This window comes from Buteo buteo, chromosome 16 (assembly GCF_964188355.1).
Source record: "Buteo buteo chromosome 16, bButBut1.hap1.1, whole genome shotgun sequence".
NCBI lineage: Eukaryota > Metazoa > Chordata > Aves > Accipitriformes > Accipitridae > Buteo > Buteo buteo.
This window is the reverse complement of record NC_134186.1, coordinates 24,230,338-24,256,652: the sequence shown is the minus strand read 5'-3', so window position 1 is coordinate 24,256,652 and position 26,315 is coordinate 24,230,338. Positions and strand designations below refer to the sequence as shown.

Genomic DNA, 26,315 nt, shown 5'->3' with positions numbered 1-26,315 from the left:
TATTCATGACTAAGAGTAATTTTTCTCTTTTGCAGAATCTTGTATTTCACTCTAAGTATTTACTAGGTATAGTTTTCCCTCAGTGTCCAAGATATTCAGTCCCTCAAGCACCACAGAAATATAGTCATTATATCTTGATTGAGCTCTGACTTTCAAAAATTAATTATCCAATAAATGAATAAGAGTATAACCAAATAACGTGGTTTAAACCAAGCACATCTTAATCAGATGTGCATAGAACCTTATTAGAAGCCTAGTCCAGATAAATTTAGATGCTAGGATCTTTAATTAAAGAATGGACTACATTAAGATCCACACACAACTGCAAATCAATTTAAAATGACAAAAGTTTAGGAATTCTACCTGAACACAGGAATTTATTAACTGTGGAGTCAGTTGCAAGACTAAACAGGAAGTTCAAGCAACAGGGAAAGGGATATGTATATAAGAACCTGAAGATGCAACTTTGTAATTACTAACAATGTAGCTTCAAAAATTTTTCTTTCATTTTTGCAGATTTATGTATTAGTTTTTGTAATGGTTTATGGTAACAGCCTTTTCTCCAAAGGAGGAAGAAAAGCTGGTTATTTCATTTTGCAATGATTTAATTATAACTTTATTATTCTTATTTACTGAACAGATTTGAGATTACTTCCCATTCCTTATGTCACATTCAGAAAGCTAGCCTCCAACATTTTCAAGAGACTGATAATAGAAAGAGAGCTCACGCTTACCTGCAAATTCAGCTTTCTTCAGTCTGCCTAGCTATCTGAGAGTTTAATAGTAACAGTTTTTGTTACAGGTAAATTAATGTCTACAGTGCAAGAAATTAAGAAAATAAGACACCTTGATCTATTGAACAATTTGTAAAAACTATGCAAAGAAGAAAATTAAATAGAAATAAGAAGCCCTAGAGTATACCTGCAGTTTCTGTTAATGGTGGATACAGACCAAGATTTATGTAGTGATTATTATTTTACATACCTTTTTGCTAAGAAAACACAATTCTAACCTAGAAAAAAAAAGTTTGAGAAAAATCTTGCTTCTGTTTCAACTAAAACTAAATTCCATAGCTATGACTTCTGAAGTTACAAATGTCAGAATAGAAGTCTTATCACACCTGCTATGAAACCATACTTACTTTTCTGTCTGCTTATAGTGCTGATCTTGAAGGGACACCAGAGATAACATGTGCTCAATCTGGGCTTTCAGGTCCTTAACTTCTAGGTTTAAATGGCAACACTGCAGATCTTTACAGAGTTCCTTGGGAAATTAGCAAGAAAAAACCACAAACAACCGCACATCAAACTGATAGTGTGAAATTAAAAATAGTATTAATTCATCTTATATTGAAAAGTAAAGATGGAGTGGATCTATATTTTTATAAGAATGTTTTATGGCAGAAAAGTATGAATTGTTTGATTTTCATTTACATGCATAAATAAAGTTTTGTAGATTCCTTTGATCATTGTGGGTGTGCTGTAAATAGCATTAAGAATCCAGCAGGCACACACGTATGCTTATCTATGCATGCCCAAAAATATGTTTGCCCCTTTTACTGTGTACTTGCTCCATATCTGAATTTCAGTGACATTGTCTGGGACAAGTCTTCACTGTATTCAGTCATCTTCCTGAGATGCCAGTATCCTGTTTGAAATACCTTAAATTTCTTTTAAGGTATCAACACATTTTAGTCATCCCAATAAAAATACAGGTATTGAAATACATTCCATTATACGAGTCACATATGTGCTCGTTACACTATCATTTAAGCCACTCCAATTGCTGGCTGAAACTAAAAGGCAGGGAGGAACAACCCCCCCACCTCTCTTTTCCTCTTCTCCTTGTTCTGCACAGACCTTCATCCCTTCCCCTCTGCCAGCTCTGGTCTTGTCTGAGGCTGCACGGAGTTAACACTACTTGCTAAAACTTGGCAGAGAACTTAACGCAACTTCCTACTTCTTTCCCCCTTTCCACTCCTCCCCCAGCACCCTCCAAAAAAGATTTTTTCGGCCAGGCTAAGAATCAGGTTGTCACATGGTTCAACGAGCATCAGGAGCTACTGTAAAGGCAAGACTAGAAGTGTATGGCCAGGAGCAGGATCAACACTCTGGCAGCCATCTGAACTGCTTAGCCATACCATACTTACTCCCCTTTAGCGTGCCTTTTTATACGTAATTGTATATTTTCATGAACAAGGAATACTTGCGCAAACAATTAAGTACTTTGAGAGTGGAAGAGCAGAAACAGCTAATACTTGAAGTTGAAACCACCCTGAAAGAATGGCAGAAGATGTGAGTAGAAGCGAGACAAAGAGGGGAAAAAAATTTATAATCTATTCTTAACTATAGTCAGACCTTGCCTACAATGCCTGAAATCTGTCCTTGAAGTGAAAGGCACTTTACCTTTGGAATACACCCATCTTGACCCAGGAGGCGCATTTCATTTTCAACACGATGCAGCCAATTTGTATTTTCCTCAAAACGTTCAACCTCCTCTTCTTTCTTCTTCTGCATGTGTATGCGGTGGGTTCTAAGCATTGCAAGCCTTTGATCCCTCTTGCAAGTGGCCTAAAAATCAGCATTTAAGGGGAAAACTTTTAAATTATGTTTGCAAACATCTCTCTATAAAAAACAGATTCTTTTCATGCTTTTACACTCAACTAGGCATTACAAACATCTTGCATTTTTTATCAGTTTAATAAAAGTGAAGTAGCCCATTCTCCTTATGGGCATTAGTGAATTATATTTAAATATTTTCAGATTTTTTTCCCTGGAAGCCCTTATAACACACCATAGTCATTTGATGATTCCTTTAAAGATTAATACATTGGATTTGCTAAATTTCTGTTCTAGTCCATAATTATCTTAAGTTGCAAAGACTGGAAAAACTACACATGCACATACAAACATACTTCTAGATACAACATAACCTAATAACTTCTAGTAACTCAAGCATGAATATGAAGACGGAATTTTATCTGCTTTTTTTTTTCCTAATGCAGTATGTCCTAGAGAAAGACCACCAAAGGCTAAAGAATTTGGCAAAAGGAAAACCCTCTATCTAAAATTCTTCTGATGCTTCTTTGAGATCTGATGACAAAAAAGGCACAAAACCAGCAACAGCAAGCTGGATATGAATGAGGTAGTGTCCTAACAAAGCAAAGGAGTCTCCTTCTATTCAGGACAAGTATAGTTCGCTGTATACTTTAAAAATTAGGTCATTAACTCAACTGGTCATAGAGAACGTTAACTTTAGAGTTCACAATGATGAGCTTTGCCTAAACTTTTGTTAGTTAAAAAAACCCAAACCAAAATAAAAACCCACAACATTTGAAGTATATTGCTACGCTCAACAAAAACATACAGAATCAAGTTTTTTTTTAAATTATATAACCTAAATCTCTACGTCCATACGTTCCAAAATTAACACTCTAAATGAAAACTTCATCAATTAGAATCAATCAACATATTTAGAATAGCAGGCCAAATTAATTCTATTATAAAATGTCATAAGAAACTCTGAATGTACCTCCCTAACGTTGCACAGAGGAACAGTATGTGGAGAGATGCAGATTGAATTTCTTAAGCTGACTTTTAAAAATGCTTACTTCAACACGTGGCATGCAGGGCACAGAACCAGCAAGGTAAAGACACCTGAAGTACATGTGTGATCCAGGCAACTTATCAGGTCAAAGACTAGATTCTGGCCAGAATTTCACTTTGCTTTCTCTTTAGACTGTCTTATCTGCTAAGGTGACAGAGGATCCAGAGAAGACAAAGTCACTTTGTAAAGGACCAGGTCCTTAGGGGAAGTACCATGAGGAAGAGTTAACTGCCAGACTAATGCTCGCAATGACCACTGGTTCCCTCTGACCAGTGAGACTAGGGTAGAGATTTCAAGACTGCTGAAGCAGAGAAATTCAGACGCATTGTTTTGTGTACATCAGCTTTTACACAGTGCAGAAGAGGTGTTAGGATTGAAGGTGGTATTGACAATATCCCACCATTCGATGAACCCATCCTGTAGGTTCCCAGGAAGAAAGGGCATGTTACATCGATGTGCTATGACAGAAAAAATATGGTTACGCATGCTACTTGTACACAGCCTCTGAAACACATGTAGTCCTAGACAAGATACCTGGTTGCTATTCTGTTTTGTAATAGAAAAAAAAAAATCACAAGAGATATAGAAGAAATCATCCCTACTGGGACAAAGAACTGGAATACATTCAACAAGCGTTTTTGAATCTAGCATGGGAAGTTGGAGTAAGCAGAAGAACTGAAACCAAGATAGACTGACAACTTTCCAGGAATATGATCCTTTTCTAGATAGTAAAAATAATGTTAAAGAGGCAACCAGAAACATAGAAGTGATTTTAAATCTAATATACTTTTTCTAAAGCCTATCAAAGTACCAGCAGTTTTTTGCCATGTCTTTAAAAATAAAAAAAATTGTAAAACAGATTCCATGACTGATGCAGAAATGTTCAAGATAAAATAGGTCAAAACTAAGTAGACATTTTCAAACTCAGCAAGATCATTAAAAGTAACTGTAACACAGGGGCACATACTAACTTTTTATGTTTCCATACAAAAAGGAATGCTCTATACATATTATCCTATTGGCACAAAGGTTTTCTGGCTAACACTGCTGTAGCTGACACCTAGCACGCAACAGGAAAACAACACAGTTGCAGAAATACAGGTAACAAGTAGAAAAGCAGGCATGAGGCCATTTAATTGGGCAGCATCCAAGTTCTAAAAAAGCTGGAAACAGGGGCAGTTATGTGGAAAATGGAAATTATTTATTAGTGGTCCAGGATGGACTGAATTTCACAGGATAAATTGTGACATAAATTTTTGCAATAAGAAAGCATTTGTACGAACAGAGATTAAGTGACCTAAACTCATACGTAAGTTTTTTTTTCCTTGTTTCTGAAATTATTGTTTTGAATTAAAGTGTTCAAACTGGGGTTGTTCAAGTATAGATAAGATACCATTTGCTTCGTGTTAACTTACCTAAAACCCATTATTATATCTAGTTACTGAGCACAGACAATTAAGTGTAAAAAGAAAAGATACTTTATAAGTAAAAATTTTCTGGTAAAAATTAATATTTCAGAAATACCCCTGTGGCCTAACAGTGTATTTTACACAGAGAAAACCAAGAGGCATTTAGGAAAATAGCAAATGTGTAAAAAGACAAGTAAGAACAGAAGCATTATACTGCACAAGGGAAATGTGAGCAGTCACTTTGGTAATCAAATGACTGAAGTCCAACTTAAAATCCAATTTGTTCCAAAGTAATCACAAAAGGACATTTAATTTTACCATTACAGTGACTTCTGTTAATAAATAAGGCATCATACTTATAGGACAGTGACTCTTGGCCCTTAGTAAATCACATCTGTAAGTTAACTAATGGCAAAACCAACATTTGAGTACAGCACTGCCAACATTCAAAATAAAAGTTAAATCAGCTCATAATAAAAACATTTGTATGAAATAGAGTATATGAAGGTATAGCTCCTCATTATGAGTAGAGATACAGCTATGCTCCTTTCTAAGCAGCATTTAAAAGTATGGCACAGATAAAAAATATTACTTCAGAGTTTCTATGGCACAAAAGAGAATTCTAGAACACATTAGTCACTTGAAGTATCTTCACTAATGACAAGCAAAAGTATGTGATATATTTTCACTTTGACATTTATCTAAGGACCAAATTTCATGTGAATCACTGGGAAAAAATAGTCATATGGTAAACTGTCATTTTCAGCCAAATACAGATTGTTTCTGTGACTAAGCAAAATCAGCCCCACCCTCAACTTCATATCTACATAAAACATACACTCCTTTAAGCTAAATTTTATCAGAAAAATTAAGATACTATCTAACCATGCTTACTTATTTGTACTTTGATTCTTCTAGAAAGACGTGAGCATTTAATGCTGCACAAAAGCAATTGTTCCTACTTAGCCCCCAAATTCTTCTCTTAAAGTCCAAGGCAACTAAATGTAATTATTTCAGTACATGACTGTCCTTAAGCAGCTATCCAAACATCTTCCTGGTGACAACTGAAAACACCAATGATAAGAATCAGTCTTGTTTAGCACAAGGACCATGCTTTTCCTTATGAAATACAGACTACTCAGCTTGATAACAGCTTCAATGGCTGTACCATACTTATATTAACATGCTTTGGTTTTGGACAAATTACCATAAGTCTCCTAAGTCTAGTCAGGTCTTTAACTATGACAATCAAGCCTACATAAGGACAAGTTGAAAAGTTTTCACAGTTAGCAGCAATAAGCACATCAACAGTTTTCCGTACAGTGTGGGGAAAAAATAGCACACCTGGCATTCCTACTACATTTTCTCTATTAATGTCAGAAAATGTTATCTGAGTGATAATTGGTGTGTCCCATTTTAATTAAATATTTAAGCATTAACTAATGATATAATTACTTAAGCAAAATTCATACATTAGTGTAACAAAATGAAGAGAGATGATACCTAGTATTACATTATAGAAAACTCACCTTTTCTACTCTTTCTTCGGAGCACATCAGTTGAATTTGTTCATGACATTGTTTCTGGTAATATGTCTTCAGTGCGTTTTCTTTCAGGCACATTTCCAGCTTGAGGTATTCTTTTCTGATTTCCTCACGGTTTGCAAACACATTTTTAAGGATTTCTTTGTATCTATTAGAACCAAAGGATAAGAATAAATAACAGATTACTTACTGAAGATTTTTTTGACGACCATCTCCTTTACAAGGCGAACTTTCAGTTGCAAGTTAATGAAATAAATATAAAAAAATTAAGAGGAAAAAAGTAAAGCCTGTTATAGATGAGCACTAAATAAAGTGTCAGTACATCAATAAAGATTTTATATACTCCAACTGGAAATGGGATGTGAAATTTTGAAGGGGTCACTAAAAATAAACCTTGTATTCGTGAAGCTGACATTGGGATTCAAGAGACAGACATCTGGAACTTCTTCACATAAATCTTACCTCTACCTTCAAAAAGTTACTAAATACTTATGTTCTCTACTTATACCAATTCATTGAACAGATTGGACAACTGTTGCCATAGACACACGAGGTCTCCTTCAAAAACCCCACTAGCTATCTCTCAAAAAAGGAAAACCACAGAAGAGTCTTCAGTCACTCACTTTCTCTGAAGTGCTGTTGTACAATTTTAATCACTAATGGACGACAAAAATCAGAACACGCATCATTTTTTAACACATACTAGCCTAGTAGGGGAAAAAAACCCTAGTGATAGAAAGTACTTAAGAGTTATTCCAAGGAAACCAATATTTAAATGGCCTTAAAATCTGCTTGTCCTTAGTCTGCAGTGCAAATCAGAAAAACAAGTATAAGCAGAAAGCCTGGAAGCGTTACTATGTTGCAATATAAATTTCAGTGGTGAAACTTTTTTACTTCACTCCTGAATACTGAAAATGCAGTACAGAATAGCCCCAAAGATACTGGATATCTCGATAATGACCAACCTTGTATACAAGCCATTTCACAACATCCTGTTAACTTGTTAGAACTTTACATAAAGAATAAAGGCACAATTTAATATGCAAATGTTCTAAATACATGCAACATTTGAGGTCATTATGCAGTGTTTAGTATAAAAGATTATAAAATTAAATACCATAATAATACTATAAAATAACACATAGGTTCAACTAGAGAGCAAGTTGAAGAGACATTCTTAAGAGTGTGTTTCAGAAGCAGCAATTAATTTCATAGCCTAAAGTCTGAATAACTCCAAGTCTTTTATTCTAGTGTTGCATTACTCGTGTTAAAACCAAACAGAATTAACAAAAGAATTCTTCATTACAGTTTTAGAAATTCAACAGTTTTGCCTGAAAGCATCCAGAGAATGCTATCGTATCTAGGTAAAATGTGTACTAAAACACACACAGAATTTAGAAATAATATTTCTTTAAGGAATTAAAATAGCTGCAGAGTATCAGAGTTCTCACCCTACGCTGTTACTATCTATACAATCTGCACTACTATACTATTGCACAACTGGTTGGAGAATTTTTTCCTCCATAGTATCCATAGAAACATGGGTCCTACCAGCTGCCTGGGAAACAAAGCAATAAGAAATGAAGGTGAATCCTCTCTCTCAATTTCCCTCACAGTAAACCCCTGGGCATAATTTAAGAGAGGCTACAGATTCTGATTCTATGTACAGTCACTGTGAGGAACTATTACTGGTAAATTAACCCTTTGTGTACTTATAATCATCGCTGTCCCAAATATAGCATCAAGTATAGAAGCCTTTGCAAAGCTGCTGCCTTGAGCTTGGATTCACTCTTTCAGTAAGCACACTTCTATTCTTACAGAGTTATCTTTACCCTCTCTACTTAAAAAGGACAAAGTGATCCTGTAGGCATATCCAGGGTATGAACTCTCTGGACTACCTAGTCTCAAAGAGCTCATGGACCTGTTGGTGGTAGTTCCAAAGCCAGTGTCCACTGTCTACCTCAACAGGCTCAAGACTTGAAGGGTTGGCAGACAATACATCTCCAAGCTTTAGACAACACAGGGAGCAGGAATGACCTTTGGGTTTGAAGAAGCAAGTGGTGTAATCAGGGAGTTTCTTCCTGATAACAGTGAAGCAAAAGCCATAGGTAGTTGGACTGAAACACAAGATTGTGGATAAGGCTCTCTACCCTGTCCCAAATGGAAAGGAGAAGATGGCAGAATACTTTCAAACCTGTAAATGAACGTGGGGGAAATCAACATACCACCCACACCATCAGTAGAATGAACCTGACAGGATCCTCACGAGGAAGAAGAAAATGAAATGTCCACTTTATTGGTGATATCTAGAGGGAAAAGGATAGGCTTACATGTGTCTCTATGGATATTCCAGAACATTAAACCCCAAATATTCTCTGACCAACAAATCTTGGCATAGAATATGTCCAGCATTTTGAGAAGACATTTTAGAGACCTTCCCCTTGACTGATTCTTCCCACACACAAAATGAAATAAAAGGGTAAATCACAGGAAATTAAATTAACCTTAAAGACTTGCAGTGCAAAAATATGCAGGAAAACTGTCAGAACTATGAACATGACTTCAAAACCTACACTTCTTCTGAAAATTAAATTTAAATAACCTGATTGAGAGGTTTATTGAAACTTCTGCAATGCCAGTAAAATGAAGCTCAGTTAGAGAGCATTTTGCTTTGAATGGGTTTTCACTTTCATCTCAGAAGGTTTTCCAGGTTAAAAAATACCACATTCAAAGGGCCAATAAAAATAAAAAAGTTAACTGAATAAACCTAGGTGAAGAGTTCTCAGAAATATGTCATGAGATACGCAGACTGATTCAGAAAGACTTTCACACCAAAACCTAACCTTCTTACGGAACAGATTGACTTCTGCAACAAATTCATACGTCACACATCTTAATTTGTTACTTCTTGTGTGCTCTCACAAGAGACTGTCACATCAGAAAAGATAGACAGGAACATCATCAAGAAGAAAGAGACACCAAGAAATATAAAAGCAATAGAAAGTAAGGAATCTGCAAACATAAATTAAATGCTTTGTGGAAAGAAGAACTTAAAAGTTCTTGCCTCTCTCAAACCTTGCCGGAAAGATACTACTGAAGTAGTATCTGCCAGCAGTAGCAGCAGCTGCTGTCATTTATGCAAACTACATTCTGTCTACCCACAAAAATGACCTGTTAAGTAGCTTTGCTGAAAGCTAGCATTCATATGCTACACACGTGTGTCATTTCCCACCTCGCCCCCAGATTACTAAAACAACTAAACTGGACTGTGAGGACAAACAGCACCATTAGAACACAGAGAATAGTTTTAGAATTTTTCTATAATGACAGAGGCAGTCAAGTTCTATTTGGTAACACATTCCTAGAATTATTAAAAAGGAGCCTTGTAAACATTCTACTGTTCCTCTCCCCAAAACCTATCATCTCCATTTTAGATGTCTAGATCTTGACCAGTTTATTGATAGCATAACTGTAAAACTATAGTAACTTTCTCTTACTTGTAAGACATTTCACATTTATGAAGATAAGCTTCCTACAAGAAAAAGGATTTTTTTCTGTTGAAGGACTCTGCCTAGTTTTAAAAGTCCTGTGAAATGGACTTCTATCATCCTCCAAGTAAGACTGTTGCACAGACAGATCTATCAGGAAGCTTTTGTTGCTATTATGTTCAACTTTTTCCCCTTTCTTAAATGTATTGTCTTTCTTTATTACATAACACTCAAATATAACACTACTCTATTTTGTTACATTTATCATCTATCATTAGGTTATTGTTCAGCCCACATACAGACCAGTTGTTTGGCTATATAGTTGTTTTCTTTGTTTGCATGTTCTTTTTACTGTATTTTTATTTGATGAATTTTAGTTGATTGTCTGGCTGGCAGTTATTTTTCATCACTGGACTTTCACCAATTTTTCAGTGTTCTTCCTTATAACACATCAGTGAATGACCCTATCTCAGCTCTGTACCTCCCACAAATACAGATTTTCACTGAATAGTTTTGCTACTAAACCTTTCACAATCACCGTTTCATTTTTATCTGCCACTGCATATGTGTTTGTACATATGTATGTATACATACATGTGCACTCAGTTTTTGAAAGATAGTGCTTTCACATGGGGATCCTTCCAATAACACAAGAATAACAACAGAAATCAGATCTGAATAATCAAGGTGACTTAAAATCAATCTGTAACAATTTTGCTAGATATTAGCTCAAAATAGGATAAGAAATTTATAAAATTTACATTTGATTCTAGTTTTTCTGAAAACCTACATTACAATATGGTACTTTAAACAATGAAGATTAAAGATGGTTTTTCTCTGAAATATTTAGCTTTTGGTAGTAGAAAAGAACTTCTTAGCCCTACAGAGTTCTGGAGCCTCCTAGGAGAACACTTGTCCTAAAATCTTTTGTGTTACTAATGGCAGAAGTTAATCTGCACGTCAATACAGAATAACATCGGTAGCCTTGAGACAAAAATACCTGACTTTCCCATGAAATATCTTCACTACAATAATGAAGCTATTGATAATCTTTAAAAAACCCAGCACACAAGCATTTTAAAAACCTTCACAAGAAAGTAACTATAGATGCAAGACCTTCACCACTGATCCAAACTGTGATGTCAGAGTGAGTTACGTCAGCTTCCCGAGGATCAGATACATGGTTATCTTGCAGTGTTTTACTGAATAATTGCCTAGAAGGTTAATATCAGGATACTTCCTCAAGTACACGGTATTTCTTTTATTTTAAATCCACCATCAACTTCTTCTGAAAAGAAGTGATAAGTTATGCAAAGCCACGCCTAGTCTGAGTAAAGCAATGTTAAAAATGAGGAAACTAATATTGAAAACAGTAAGTTTGTTTTACAAATGCTTTTACAAGTTATGCAAACTCCAGTTTTGAAGCAGGATTGTAATGTGATTAATTTACCTTTGTATTTCCACTTGCTGGTTGTTTGCAAGTATTGTAGCATTATGATTTTCAGGAATGCTTGCTTGCTTTTCTTCATATTCTCTCAGTTTCTCTTTCAACATTAGGATCTAAGACAAAAAAGGTAGCTTTTAGTTGGAATATAGTGTTGGTTTTTTTTTTTAAACCTACAATTCTGAGCTTATGTCTTGAAAAGCTTTACAAATGGTAGTAGGTGATAATCCTCTTAGAAGACAAAACATCTTTCTTACCTCAAAAGACTATATGGGAGAATTAGGACAATACTGCCTTATAGGTTCAACCCCATAAATGATTTTTTGTATTTAAAGTTAAAACAATTAATCTTTCAAACCTTTAACAAAGGATTTTTCCATACCTCTTTCTTTTGTTCATTGCAAATTTTAACATACTGGCTTATGTGACTGTCCAAACTAACAACATTGCTCTTCAACTGTTAAAGAAAAGAAACAAGTCAGAATTTAAGAATGCTCCTTCATGTTTTTTTGAGTAATAAATACACTGTGTATAAGTACTACATAATTACACTTGCACTATATTATGAGGAAAGGGATGAATAAAATTCTAACTTGCACAACCAAAATATGACTTGTGACTTTTGCAGTCATCTGTTGCATACCCATGGACATGTCATTTCCCTCAAAAGAACAATAAAAAAATATTTACATTTACACATGCAAGAACATTTTGCATTTATTCAGACTAATTTTAGTATTTAATGTGTATCCTGTGGATTTTATTATAAAAACTATCTTTATGCAACAAATGGAAACTACAGTCAATCCCATATTAGATAAAAGAAATTAGGAGCTGCAATACAAAGGATTATGAAAAAAAAATCAGAACAATAGAGAGCAGAGGACAGGACACCCCAGTAGCTTTTCATTTACCAATATAATCCCATTGACCTCCATTGGCTCCAGCTGAATTCTACCCGTAACAAACCTGGACTGGCTCTTGTACAACTGCTCAGACATTTCTTTAACATGCTTTACAGTTCTCTGAGAAAGTAACAGTAAGATACTGAAACTGGCTGTGAATTCTATCAGCTGAAGATTATTTCTAAATTTGATGCTCACAAAACAAACTCTTTCAAACTGGCGGCATAATGCCACTAGTAAAGCTATGTTGCTTTTAGGACAGAACTAGTATCTGCTCTGTATCTACTACATCTATCACTCAGATGAAGAAGTGTTGACTCTAAGAAAGAAGAGGTAACTGAACAAAATTTTGAGACAAAAGTGAAGGAAATTATAATTTTCTAAAAGAAGTAGCTCTCCTTCTCTTAGTGCTATATTACTATACTTGACAAAAGATCAATAAATACCAACATACTCACAGAAGACTTGATATCCTTTGCTCGGTTTGCATACTTAAGAGTATTATATGTATCATCGTAGAACATAGAAGATGGACTAACAGCAGCTATCATTATTGTTCGGCAATTTCCTCCGAGAGAATCTTTCAATAAACGAGTAAGCTTGCTGTTTCGATAAGGGATGTGCTGTTTCTTGCTCTAGAAAGAGAGTTATATGCATTTTTATGGATTAGTCAACTCTACTTTAAATATTCACCTGTCTAAAAGTCTGCTTAGAATTTCAACAATGCCACAAACCATGACAAGCAGCCTTGGAACTTTTCTTTGACCGAAGTAATTTTTCTTAAAATTACATATACATCTCAAACAGTTTTAAGTCTCTTGGAACTGTTTAATACCTTTGTAACAAACATATTAACCAGGTTACTTTCTGATGTCCAGATACCTAACAACTCTTTTTGTGATGTGGGCAACTAACAGAAAAGGTAAACATTAAACTACCTTCAGTTCACAGAATAATTGAGGTTGGGAAGGACCTCTCAAGATCCATCTAGTCCAATCCCTCTGCTTAAAGCAGGGTCAGCTGGAGTGAGCTGCCAAGGACTATGCCCAGTTGGGTTTTGAGTATCTCCAAGAATGGAGATTCCATAACCTTTCAGAGAACCCAAAGTCTTTGTGAGGCTTTTTTTCCAATCATATCTACAGAATCTTCATCTCACAGTACAAAGTTAGGTCACTAGGACCCCAATCCCACACCAAATAAGACAACATGAAGAATCTTACTTATGTCCATGGTACAGATTTTAAATTCTGCCTCCCACTCCAAGAAGATGGTGATGAGAATGTGCAGCACCAGGAAGGGAAATAAAAAGCTCTGATCATTTTCCCCTGGCATATTTGAAGGGGGAAATTGCTAGCTGACCAGAAAGACAAAAAGGGTATAGCTGTAGCCAATGGACTTAACTTTGCCAAAAGTTCAGGAGGTTTTGTCATTCTCCCATGTAACTGTCCCCACTCCTTCCTTTAAGCTGGTGAGCCAGATCGGGAGACTAATTCACTACTGTGAGCTGGGGGGGTACACAGACACACAGTGGGGGATGCCTGTGTGGGTGTGTGGATGTTTGGAAGAGCACAAAAGAACAACTTTGGATAGGCGTTGTTTTCTCCTATAAAAGCCTCCTCCCCTAAGACTAAGGGGCATAAACCTCCAGAACAATCTTTCTTCTCCTAAAGGTATTTATTTACTCATGCAAGATTCTCTACTTATGCTTGATTTTGGAAAAGGTAAGTAAGAAAAGCAGGTACATCCATCTTTGACACTATCCTTAGGTAGGTGCACACTGTTTTTGAGCGCTCTTTCCTGCTGAGACTGTCCTTCAGCTATCACAGAGATGATGGTGGAAACCCATAAGAAAACCTTAAAGGAAAATGATGATGTGAGAAGCATCAATAAGGTAATCTCCATTACTCAATGAGAGCTTTCCATTTTTAAAAAGGTTTTCAGAATGCTAGGAGGTGAAGACTGCATGAGAAGGCAGCACATACCTTTGGATCTGCCAAGGCATTAATGACATTTCCAAGAGCTAGCAGGGAGCGGTTAATATTTGTTCCTTCTCTGAAACGAGCCCCCTTAGCATTTGTCACGCTGGCACGTTCAGATCCTGCCAGGTCAATGAGAGACATTTTGGCGATGCGAACATTTTGATTAATACTAGCCGTTTTATCTTGCTGCCTTAGATAAATCTACAATTAAAAAAAAAAAGAAAATAATTAAAAAGTAACCACTAACCAGTCTGTTGTTACTCTAAGCAGTAAGTTAATTTTACAGTGTATCAACTGTTTTCAGAAATTCTTATTGGAGTCCTTCTCGGAATTCAAGTTAAACCTTTCAGTACATATCTAATACCAACAGGCAGTTTGGCCTAATGGAAAATAGTGAATCCATTTCTGACACTTACTTCTTACACTCACCTGCTTCAGGTATTAGTAGGGAAAAAGACATAGAGTGTGGTTGCACTGGGTTTGGCTGAGATGGAGTTAATTTTCTGCATAGCAGCCCACATGGTGCTTTCAAATTTGTGACCCAGACAGTGCTAAATACACCAGTATTTAACTTTTGCTGAACAGTAGTTGTACTGTGTCAAGGCAGTAGGCAAGAAGTTGCAAGGGGACAGCTGACCCCAACTGACCGATAGTTTCTTCAAAGTAGCCATCGCTTGAGGACTGGCTGGGCATGAGCCTGCCAGTAGCAAATGATTGCTTCCCCCCCACCCTTCACTTAAGCAAACCACGAGGTATTTCCTCCTCCCTCTTAGTTTTGCTCTTTTGATTCTCTCCGGCATGCTGCTGCAGAGGATTAAGTGAGCAACTGGGCTGGGGCTTACCGCAGGGGCAAAGATTGGTGAGTTTCAGATGAATTTCATAGCTAAAATAGCTCTTGATTCTTCTGCACTCAAGATGTATACCCCACTATTATGCTTCAAAGTGAAGAAGGTGTTCATTTTTTAAAGGCACCTTTAAGAGCACACCATAAACATAAATATAGGGATAAACCAGGAAAAAGGCTAGACTTTCAGTGATTTAGACTTAATTGTAACTGCCATTAATAGGGGAACAATACTCATTTACTGCTGTGAAAACACATACTACTCCAGGGTCTTTAGGAAAGCTGTGACCTCTGAGGCCACTTGTTCCCTGCATCCCTTCTTTTCTGAAATTTTCACGGTATAGGAGATATACAAGGAACTAAATACTTTTGCTTCCTTCTGCTAGTGAAGGTATTCTTTCCTCAGGTTTATGAGAAAGTATGCAGAGCATTATTATACAGTCAATAAGAAGAATTACAGTTATCCTTAGATGGCTTTTACTTTCTTAGGATTCTCTATAACTTTCCTCTTCTTTTGTGTTGAGTGCCTTGCCATTTTTAAGGCTCATGGTTACTGAAGCTTTCATGAATGCACTGCTAGACAGTGAATTGGGAAAGAGATGCCATACATTTAAGGTGATCGACTAATAAAGACAATTTCTCACCAGTTCTGTAGCTTTAAGCTTTGCACATAAGAAATAAAATCTTCACAGCAACTTGTAACATAAAAAAAATTGACAAGTATTGAGTGTAAATAAAATTCTTAGGACTTGCCACAAAAGGTATGTCTATACCAAATAGACATGTTTCTATATCAAACAATACAAGTAAGTTCTGCTGTACTATTTCTAGTACAAAATACCAAAAAAAAAAAAAGAAAAAGAAAAAAGCCACTTGCCTGTATTTACTTAGTAAAGTAACTATCTCAGGCTGGTAGCACTCTACCAGAACCCAGTAACTATGATTAGTGAAGTAAGGAAAGGTGGAGTGACAGCCAAACTATGTTGTATGACTCAAGCTTTTATAAAAATTCAAGAGATACAGGAAATGCCCCAAAGCAGAATCTTTTCTATTTCTTTGTCCGTCAGCAGAACACTTTCAATGGAACAGTGTGGCAATTGGGATTTTACTTTCAGATGCAGTAATTGCCTGACCTAGATAGAGATTTCAAAACTAAGACAGATGGTACAGTAAGGCAAAACTTGCATCTCTAAAATCAGCTCAGAATGTCCTGGGCCAAGACTTTTACTACTTTCTGAGTCAGTTCCAGAAAACATCCTGCTCCAATAAAGTTAACAACAAAACCCAAAGCCAGCATAAAAGATAATTGATCTCTACAAACAAGAGCAACTCTTAAAAAACCAGAAAACTGAAAAATGAAGAGGAATCAAGACAGCAATAGGGATTTTTCATCATTTATATCTGTGGAACCAATAAGGCAATAAAGGATAAGCAGGTAAGAAATGTTTTGTAGAATGTCACAGACTTCTTTCAGACTGTGGAAAAAGATGAAAAACTGATTAAGCTGAATAAGCGATTACTTGTAGTACTAATTGACTAGTTTGTAATTATTTCTTACAGATGCTAACACTGCTAATAAGTGCATCAGGTAGAGTATCTAAGAGTCCACTTATAAAAAGAAGTATGGTTGTGAATTTGCTTAGCTGAAACCAGTATATGTTAATTAAAATCTGTTAAACTTCCAGTTGCATTCATTGGACCACTCTAATTAGCAACAGTAATATTCCTTTAAAGTACTACATGCAGATGCAGCATTTCTATTAAGCATTTATTTACACACACATTCTTCTGAATAAATGATGTAGTCCTCTCCTGCTCTTGAGCATAAAGTCACTTCTGTGAAAAAGCCTTAAAACCCATTCACTCTTAAATGCAATATTATTCAAAGGCTGCACTAGTTTATCTTTGAGAACACGATATTAGTAGGTATTAATGTAAACCACACATTCAAGACACAACTGTCTAACAAAACAAATCATGACTTTTACTAATAATTTGTGCACTTAACAGAAAGTGACGCTTAAGCAAACACAATTAAATATCTTGATTGACAGCTAGACCAACTCAAAAGAAAAACACAACAAACATTCAGGATTATCTCATTACAAGACTTAACCTGATTAGGAATATTGCAAAGAGCACCAGAGAAAGTTTTTGTTTACAGTATCCTTGAACAGAATCAGTCTGACAGTTTTTGTGAATGAACCATGCACTGGGACTGAATGCTGACTACATAATAGAACATGCTTTAAGTCATGACTTGGCAATGCCTCATCTTTACATTGAAAGGTCTTTTCCTTCATAAAAAAGTTCTAACACCCAGGCATTTGTCCATGAATATCAAGTTCAATCAAGCATGCCATTTAACTGACTACAGCTGCACATGGGGACTGGCTAAGAGACAGCCAGTGCACTCTAACAATCAAGGCTACTTTGCTGGCCACTACTGCCATGGGGAAACATGAAAACAAAATAAAAATACAGAGAGATTAGTCCAGAAATCACTCAGTTATCTCAAGTTCAAAGAGAAAAATGTTCACGCTAGTTTGAGCAGTCTGAAGAATTCTATTATCAACAATAATGATCTCAGAGAAAAATCATTCAGGGCTTAATATATATGAGCTGCAAAAGTACATACTTTTTGCTTTTTAAGGTCAGATGCTTACTGTAACAGTATTTGGTAAACATTCAAAGATTTGTTATTTGTACTTTCTCAAGCAACACACGAGTTTACAGTGTGTATATAATGCACACACAAAAAATAAAACCTGAAGTTTGTTCATTTTAGAACATAATATGAAAAACATTTACAAAACCACTGAGCATGACAGTTTGTTCAGTGCATTGCAAGCAAGCTGCATCCTAAATATCTATATTTTTAATATACACACACAGAAATGATAAATTTTATGTTCCTACAATATTTAGATATGAGAGGTTCTTCGTTTTCATTGTGTTTTTACTTATATTGCCAGAAACTAAGCAATCCTCTCACCTGCAAGCAGTCATATTTCACTCATTTTTACTGTCTATAAGCTAGAAATAGTTTGAAATGATCAGTTTAGAAAAAAATGTAAGTCCAGTTAAGTATACCAACCTTTTTTTTTTCTCATACATTCAAACAAATTTCTGGCAAGATATAGGTATACTGATTTTGTCAGTATCGTTTATTTGGTGAATGCGCAACTTTTGCTAACAAATATATCTACAGTGAGATCAGTTTGCCAAAATAAATACAGAACATAGGCTGGAGAAGACAGACTCTCCAGCATCCCTGTTCACAGAATTGTTTGTCTTCTTAAAGAAACAAGTCTGCAACATCTACCTAATTTATTCAATTGTTTGCCACTTTTAGAAATGAACTGAGAAGAATGCAAAGCCTGCCAGATAATACAATCCAGAGCTTTTTCCCGAGTAAAGGTGAGGGAGGCAAGACACTCAAGCCCAGCAAGTAAAGAAACAGAAATCAGCAGTTTGCTCTCTGATCTCAGTCTGTGGCACTGTACTTTGTGCCTTATTAAAGGTAGCACACATACATAACAATGCAGCTCTCAAACTGAACAACTTCCCAAGAAGTTTTTGCCTTAGATGTATGACCATGGGCAAGGCCTCAGGGGAAATTAAAACCAGGAAGGGCAATTTCAAAGAGAAATCTAGGGAATACAAGAAAACATAGAAGCTTTTAGACTGGGAATGACTTTTGCTCCATTACATATTTTAGAAATATTTAACACATTTACTGCCTGTTATTAACCTCTTTTCTCATTAATATTGACAGTAGAGCTCTGGAGGACTAACTTTACAGCTACTTGCATTGCCATCGTCTATATCAAAATACAAACTTTTGGCTATATATAATTACTAAGCATTGCCTAATCTGCAAATACAGGTGAGAACTGCCTAATAGTTAAATAGTTTAGCTGTAATGCAAGGACCAGAATTCAAATTTATTTTAATATTTTGCAACCCAGAATGGCAACATATAAATAATTTAAGATAACATGCTTTGCAATACACACTAGCAAACAGAGAAAAGAAGTTTTAGCTAACAAGGCTAATATTTAAATATTATTTTTAAAAATATCGTAGGTTGTATTTAAGAGGAATCAGAAGAACAAGGTGATGGTTAGCAAAGAGCAATAATCTTTGGAGAAGTCTTAAGTTCTAGCAGATTTGTACAACACCATGCAAAACTCATCTATGGAAATTAAAAATTAGCATTTTGTTTTGATGATGCAAGTATATGTATGGAGATATTTTCAGAGAATATATACTGCCTTAGTTGTTCTAAAACTTGGTACATACCAGAACATTAAGAAATCACTTTAGTGCTAAAATCAACATTAACCAAAATAAGCTGGATGAGAAGGTACTACTTGAGATTTGCAGTTTATAGCCAGACGTATAGCTGCATTCTGTAAAATATTTTTCCTAGAAAAATGCTGAGCAACATAACGAAACAAGAAAGCATTAAAAAAACCCAACAACCTTCAGTTTATAAGATTACAATATGGAAGTATATTCAAAGCTCAAAATTAGTTTCACAGAAGAGATATTTCTTCTAAAGAATATTAGTTTGAACCATTGCAACTAGAGAGCTTTTCATTGAATTTGTTTTTTCAAATATAATCACTATGAACCTTTACATACTTACAAGGAATGAGAAGCCAACTAGAAGAGTAAACTGGAAGACTTTAAACTCCTCTCACCCAAACTAAGGTTCAACATATTTAAAAGAAAACTTCCATTGTATTCAACTTTAAACACCACTGTACATATGCTATATCATCTTACCTGAAAGACAGCATGGGACCGGGAAGAGGAGGCATTTACATCTGTGGGATGCTGTGTTCTATTTTTATTTCCATAATCCAACATTTGAAGGATTTCCTCTGCCGATTTAGGCTTTAAGGGTAGAGCACAAGATAAATGCACTTTATAGTGATTCTAAAATACATTAACATTCACCTCCAAAAAAATAAAGGAACTTAAAAGTTTAGTTACCTAGAAATAAGAGAAATTCCCTGTTTTGGAATTGAGGCACTTCAAACAAATATTCTCAGTTAAAAAATCAGTAAGGTACAAAAAGCAAGCACTTAACTAAAGAAATTTAAATCAGAGGTTTTTAGTAAAGAATTTAAACAAATCTGCAAAGGTCCTCCATAGTTAGAAGAAGTCTTATTTAAGAATGGTTGACTTAATTTTTCTTGTACTTACACATTAGTGTGATGTACTAATTTTTTTCCTCACAAGACCCAAGCTTTGGGAAGGATGGTGTTCACAGAGCAAGCCAAATTATTAACACCATTTCCTGTTGAATCATTATTCCATGTACACAAAAGCTGGAAGCTAGACAGCATGTAACATACGCTAAAAAGCTGCAAGAACATAGTTCCACAAGAGTTGATTTTCAGATTGGAAAACTAATTTCTGTCACTGACTTTGCCAAAGAACTGCTATGCTAGCCTGGAAAAGTAATTTAACATGAAACTTTTCAAAGTTGGTTCTTTAAAAACAAAAACAGCCTTGAGACATTGCAGAGGTGTAGAACACTCCAAGATGGCACTGAAGGCGAGATGTTTTAGCCAAAAACCAAATCTTCCAAACCAATGGTATCCTTTTGATAATAAGGACTGAATGCTTTTATCCACCTGTATTCAAGAATATTAGCAGTTTTTTCCACAACATGCTTTGGAATAATTAGTTAGGTTTGCAAGTTACTAAAGTACTGGTGATTATGGCCAGAAAAAAGCGCACCAGGAAATTACATAGTTGCATACAGCTTTCACAGATCAATGGGAACTTCAACATTTTTTCAAGTGCATTGTGAGGCTTCCTGAATTTCAATATCTATTTACATACCTGATGTAATGTTAGCCCTTGAACCACCACCCCTTTCTGGGTATCTTCACGAACAGCCAGAGGTCCTGAGTTTACCAGCAGATCACGGATCTGTTCATTGTAGACCTTCAAAAGGGAATTTAAAATCTTTTAATAAAACTATGCTACCATACTTGACAGGATTAAACTTAACTAACCAGAAATCATGACAGTCTTTTTTAATACTTCTTCAAGACAAAGTAACAAATTCATTCTGTAGAATTTTTTCCAAACAGCTTTCCTATACTGAGCATGAAATATTGAATTAAACCAATTTGCATGAATTTTTTTGGCCATTGAAGCAGGAGTCACTTTTTCCCAGTAAATAATCTTTATTGTTTTTTTAAAAAATGAAAGTTTACTTTTTTTACAAAAAAACTTTTGCAGCAAGCATGAATCCAAAGCATTTCTTGTCCTCTGTTACACTTCATAATCCAAACTTTAGTGAGATTTCTTAATCCAAAGGTACTTCTGTTAAAGTTCTTACATACCTTATTTCTTGGTCTGTGGAAGCACTTGAAATAGCACACGGTAAAGCAAACTTTTCCCTCCTACTTCTCCCCCCCGGCTCCTCAAATACTAACTATTCTTCCATTAAGACTTTGAGAGGGCTAGAAGGTAACAATTTTACTACTACTGCTTGACAGCAGTGCCAAGACAGCTACTTGTAAAAACAGAACTGCGATGCAAAAGAGTTGGAGAGGAGGTGACAAAGAATAAAAGGAACACTTGTAAAGAGCTAACCATTGGCATAGCAGCTCAAATTCAAGTAGTTGTACTGTATCTCAGATAAACAAACTGAAAACTTTAAAAAACATCATCAAAAAGGTATTACATATCATTTGGTTGTGTGATTTCACAGTACTTAGAGACTTTTATCCTGAAGTCCTGAAATATAACCCTGAAAAATATTTTCTTATACACATCAACAGATGTCCAAAGGTATGTAACTGATCAGCAAAACAGAAATCATTAGAATGTTTAGTGAATATATTAGAAGAGATTGTCCTTTTTTGGGCAGCCTTCTGTAAAATACTAAGGGGTGCCCAAGAATAACACCAAATTTATGGAGCACAGTTCAGTTCCATTCCTATCAGGGACACATTTTTGTAAAGTCCCAGAAAGGGCTGGGAGAAAGCAAAACCAGCTTATCTTTATTTATTAAAATATGCCATGTTGAAAGCAATATACTAAATGCAGGAGCTCACTTACCTCTAAATAAGACACAGCAACATTACACGTTTTATCTTCTTTTATTTGATCCATGCAATTATAAAGTGCCATCATGGTTAAATACATCACTCCAGGATCTTCAGGGGAACCTAACATCGTATGAGTCTTTCCAGCTCCCGTTGCACCATAGGCAAGCACTGAATTTTCACAAAAAAAACCAAAACAACAACAAAGCAAAAAGGTGTGCTTTACACCAGTAAGCTAATCAGGAACCCAAAAGTCAAATGGACATTCACACACCTCTGTCATTCTGTGCAGCTGTTTTCATAAACTGATCAAGTTTCTTACTTAGGCTTTACTTTTCACAGCTATAATCAGAAAACTATATATATTTGAATTTTCAGTTCAAAATCCATTCACTGGTAATTTACATGAAACTATTACTCGCTTGCTCTCATAACCCTAAGCCATCAACTTATTGAAGGTAGGTATTTCATTTCCTCACCACATTCCATTTGTCAATTAAAAACCCAAGCTCTTAAAGAGAGCTTGTAAAGCAGGCTACCACACACTCAGTGACACAACTTCTGGTTGAATAACTCTTTCTAGAGGACTACCCTCATAAGCATGCATATTTCAGATAAAATTCTGGAGTCTATTATAACCCTAACATTAACTCATTTTCAAAATAGAGTAGAGCTATCCTAACTTCCATAGGCTAAAAAGTCAGCCTCTCACATCTATAAATTAAAACAAAATGCCTTATTTATAGCTCAGCCTTTTTTAAGGCCTCTGCCGCAGTCAGATACAATGGTAGAAACTTCAAGGATTTTAGCAAAACTTTTGAATTGAGAAAATAGCAAAGTTACCTGTGCAGTTATACCCATTTAAGAAGCCGTCGATTACACTTTTTGTAGTATGCTCAAAAACTTCCAACTGGGATGAACTTTCAGCAAAAACAGCATCAAACACAAATTTAAGATCTTTCTTCTTTCTCTTATTAATATCCCTATGGGTTAATCTCTTTCCGTGAAAGAAGCTAACTTCTTCCTCCTTTGGATCAAAGACCAATATGTGCCGGTCAACAACGTGAACAACCTTGCTAAAGTTGCCATCTTTTTCCTTTTGAGACTCTGGACGGACACGGACCACCACTTTCACATGATTACAGACATCTTCTTCCTTAGCAGTAGACATAACAATGTCCCTTTTGTTCCCCTTCTTCGCTTCCAAGACTCTTTCAGATCAAGCAGCTGAATCTTTCCTGCAATGGACAAAAAAGAGTTAAAAGCCTTCTGTTTCAAATATAACCTTTCAACTAGTTCACATCTTTACCTGTGCTGCGTCTGCCCATCCCTTGTTTGTTAGCCCTCTGGACTGCTACAGCAATAGCACAACTTTGGAAAGCACTGTAACTGGCCTGAAAAGGTGGCCTAATGCAGCACAGCTTTAAGAAAACTAAGTAGCATTTCCCTAAGAAGTTCACAAGCTCATTTCAACTATTTAAACTACTAATTCATTTCCTGGCTTTCCTTTATTTCAGGGCGAGTTTGCCGATGCACTACCAGGATCCCACAGACCAAAGGGAGTGGTTTTCTTGTCCTTCAGCAAAACGCAGAGCAGCCGCCTGTCTGCTTTCTCTGGGTTATTGGTTTAGTCACATTGCACGTAGGTTTAAAGAGGCAGTTAAAGCGGGAGTCACGTTAACATAATTTGCATGGGATACATAAACAGACTCCGTAAATGTCAAACCAGAACTTCCTTTTAACGGGCCATCCTTGCGGATAACTGAGGGTCGTGCACTCCGAACAGCAGACAGCGACTTTCACGGCAAGGGCTTTTAGCGACAGCCTTTTTCAGCTTCGGAGCAAGCTTGCCCTCCCTCAGCCGAGCCGCCCCACAGCCGCTACCCTGACCGACGCGGCCACAGAGCAAGGCCGTAACGCAGAAGAAACACCCAGAAACAGCCGAGCGCGGGGGGCCGTGGCCCGGCCCTACCCAGTCCTCTCGGCTCGCTTCTCACCCTACCGCTAACAGCTCTCCCCCAGGGCCCACCGCCGGGCTCAGCCCCACGGAACAGCCGAGGTTACAGGGGAAGGAGCCGCCCGCCCGCCACTCACCTCAGCGCCACGGCCGAGCCAACCGCCGCCAACGCCGGCCGCCGAATTCAAACACAAGCGGCCCGCCCCCCCCGCCTCCTCATTGGCCGCCGCCCCCGTGACGCCGCCAGCGCGACGGCGCCGACGGTGAGTGTGTGAGGACGGGCGGGCGGGCGGCCGCGCCGATCGGGTCTCCGCTGGGGCCTGGCTGCCGCCGGGGCGGCCGCTCTGCGGGGCCCAGCAGGCGGGTGTCGTCCCTGGGGCTCGGTCCTGGGGAGGCCGCAGGCGGCTGGGGTACGGGGGGGAGCCCCGGGGTGGCGGCGCGGCGGTGCTTCCCGCCTTTCTGAGCCCCTCAGGGGGGGAGAGCGGGAGGCCTGGGTGGAGGAGAGGGGCGGTGAGGGGAGCGTGTGGGGAACGATGCTGTCGGTGAGCGGGGGCTGAGGGGCAGAGCCCACGGGGAGGTGGTGGTGGGGGGGGTCTTCCTGGTGGGGCGGGCAGCGGCCTGTCGCGTCCCGGCGGCCTGGCCTGGCCGCGGAGTAGGGAAGAGCCCTCGGCCTCCTCCTCCTCCCGCGCACCGCCGCGGGGCCTGGCTTGGGCTGGAGTGCGGGCTCCGCGCCGCTCCTCCGGGAAAAGGTGTTATGGAGTCGAGTTTTTGTTCCCCAGCTGCCTTTACCGTCCGCTTCGGTGCAAGTCCCGCTCTGCCGGCGGCTGCCTCGGGCTGTGCCCGAATGCTGCTTAACATGCATGTTATGAGAAAGTACGCTTTCTGCTCACTTCTGAGGAAAAAAAATCCCTGGTTGTGCAGAATGGTCTTGGTTGTGAGCAAAGCGTGTCCCTAGTGCTAACAACACGTGGGGCCGTGCCATCGTAGGGCAGTGCGAGTTGGATGATGATTGTTGGTGTTTACACTGTTCATAGAATATTTTCTGTAGAGGCATTGTGGTTTGTTGCAAAACCTGAGGGCTGTGGTATGTCTATGCGGGGCTGTAGAGTGATACATGATGCCAGATTTAAGCTAAGGGGAAATACTGCCCAGCTGGCGCTTAAATTACCGGGAGAATGATTTTTCCAGATGTGCTGACTCAGCATGTTCCTATCTGCAGGGAAAATAGGTGAAGCCTCTGGCTAGGTAAAGCCAAGCAAAGCATGTAATAAAAATCTGATAGTTAAAATAAGGTTGCCCTTCTGTTAATGGGATAAATGTAGGATGGCACTTTCTTGAACAGCTTTGCATCAAAGTTTGCAACTTTCCTGCCTGGCAGGAGACAGTTTGCAGTACAGTATTACAGAAGGTCTTGGCTCCATAAAGAAATGCACGTATAAATAAAGCGTTATTGTCACCAATGTTAAACTTTCAGTTTGGTTTTTTTTATGGAAGGTAAAAATTTGCTTAAGTCACGCAGCCATCTTTTAGTAAGTTACTGACTTGGTTTTGGAGTGTTTTGAACAGAGGGGAAAAAACATCAGTTCTCCATGTAGTTAAAAGACAAACTGTGTGGCTGACCACTCTGATATTTCCACGGTTTCAAGTGTTATTTCAGGTAGTTATACTCTAGAGCATTCTTACTGCTGGCTGTGCTCAAAATATTTGGTATTACAAGATGTAATGCATGATGAAAACGATATATTTGCTACACATGTAACACTAAATTATTGCACTGTTTTAAATATGGTTCCAGTATTTGATTTGTCTATTCCCGTTTTTAACGAGAAATATGGAAAATTTGGCAACCAGAGTGCTACTATTCAGAGCAGTTGTCTCATTATGTTTGGCAAAACAGTGGGGAACAATTTGAAAGTAAAGTCACTGTTCTGATTGCTCAGATTTGGTTAGTCATTTAATGTTAGCATCTCGGGACATTGTAACATTATTAGAGTCCTGGCAATGAAAAGGAAAAGGTGTTCCTTGTGAAAAGAAAACCATTGTTTCTTGAATATGATTGA

The 26,315-nt window shown here is 37.3% G+C and overlaps 2 protein-coding genes across 6 annotated transcripts in view; one reads left to right on the top strand and one right to left on the bottom strand.

Moving 5' to 3' along the window:
* The window catches only part of KIF18A (kinesin family member 18A), a 43,835-nt gene extending 19,370 nt beyond the window's left edge, over nucleotides 1-24,465 (bottom strand). The window contains exons 1-12 of one of the 4 annotated variants that reach the window (XM_075047095.1): nucleotides 24,393-24,465; nucleotides 23,142-23,536; nucleotides 22,312-22,469; nucleotides 21,082-21,186; nucleotides 20,014-20,124; nucleotides 14,379-14,576; nucleotides 12,855-13,031; nucleotides 11,874-11,948; nucleotides 11,498-11,607; nucleotides 6,545-6,707; nucleotides 2,406-2,570; nucleotides 1,142-1,263 (exon numbers count right to left, since the gene is read on the bottom strand). In XM_075047095.1, the coding sequence (XP_074903196.1) occupies nucleotides 1,142-1,263; nucleotides 2,406-2,570; nucleotides 6,545-6,707; nucleotides 11,498-11,607; nucleotides 11,874-11,948; nucleotides 12,855-13,031; nucleotides 14,379-14,576; nucleotides 20,014-20,124; nucleotides 21,082-21,186; nucleotides 22,312-22,469; nucleotides 23,142-23,469 (1,712 nt within the window). In that variant the 5' untranslated portion in view covers nucleotides 23,470-23,536; nucleotides 24,393-24,465. Of the gene's footprint in view, nucleotides 1-1,141; nucleotides 1,264-2,405; nucleotides 2,571-6,544; nucleotides 6,708-11,497; nucleotides 11,608-11,873; nucleotides 11,949-12,854; nucleotides 13,032-14,378; nucleotides 14,577-20,013; nucleotides 20,125-21,081; nucleotides 21,187-22,311; nucleotides 22,470-23,141; nucleotides 23,906-24,392 lie in introns of those variants that run through there. The other 3 variants (XM_075047097.1, XM_075047098.1, XM_075047096.1) reach the window with 3 other exon arrangements.
* A 71-nt stretch (nucleotides 24,466-24,536) lies between these two features.
* The window catches only part of METTL15 (methyltransferase 15, mitochondrial 12S rRNA N4-cytidine), a 102,931-nt gene continuing 101,152 nt past the window's right edge, over nucleotides 24,537-26,315 (top strand). Inside the window, exon 1 of one of the 2 annotated variants that reach the window (XM_075048209.1) lies at nucleotides 24,537-24,665. The gene's annotated coding sequence lies outside the window, so the exon portion shown is untranslated. Of the gene's footprint in view, nucleotides 24,666-24,836; nucleotides 25,913-26,315 lie in introns of those variants that run through there. The other variant, XM_075048210.1, reaches the window with a different exon arrangement.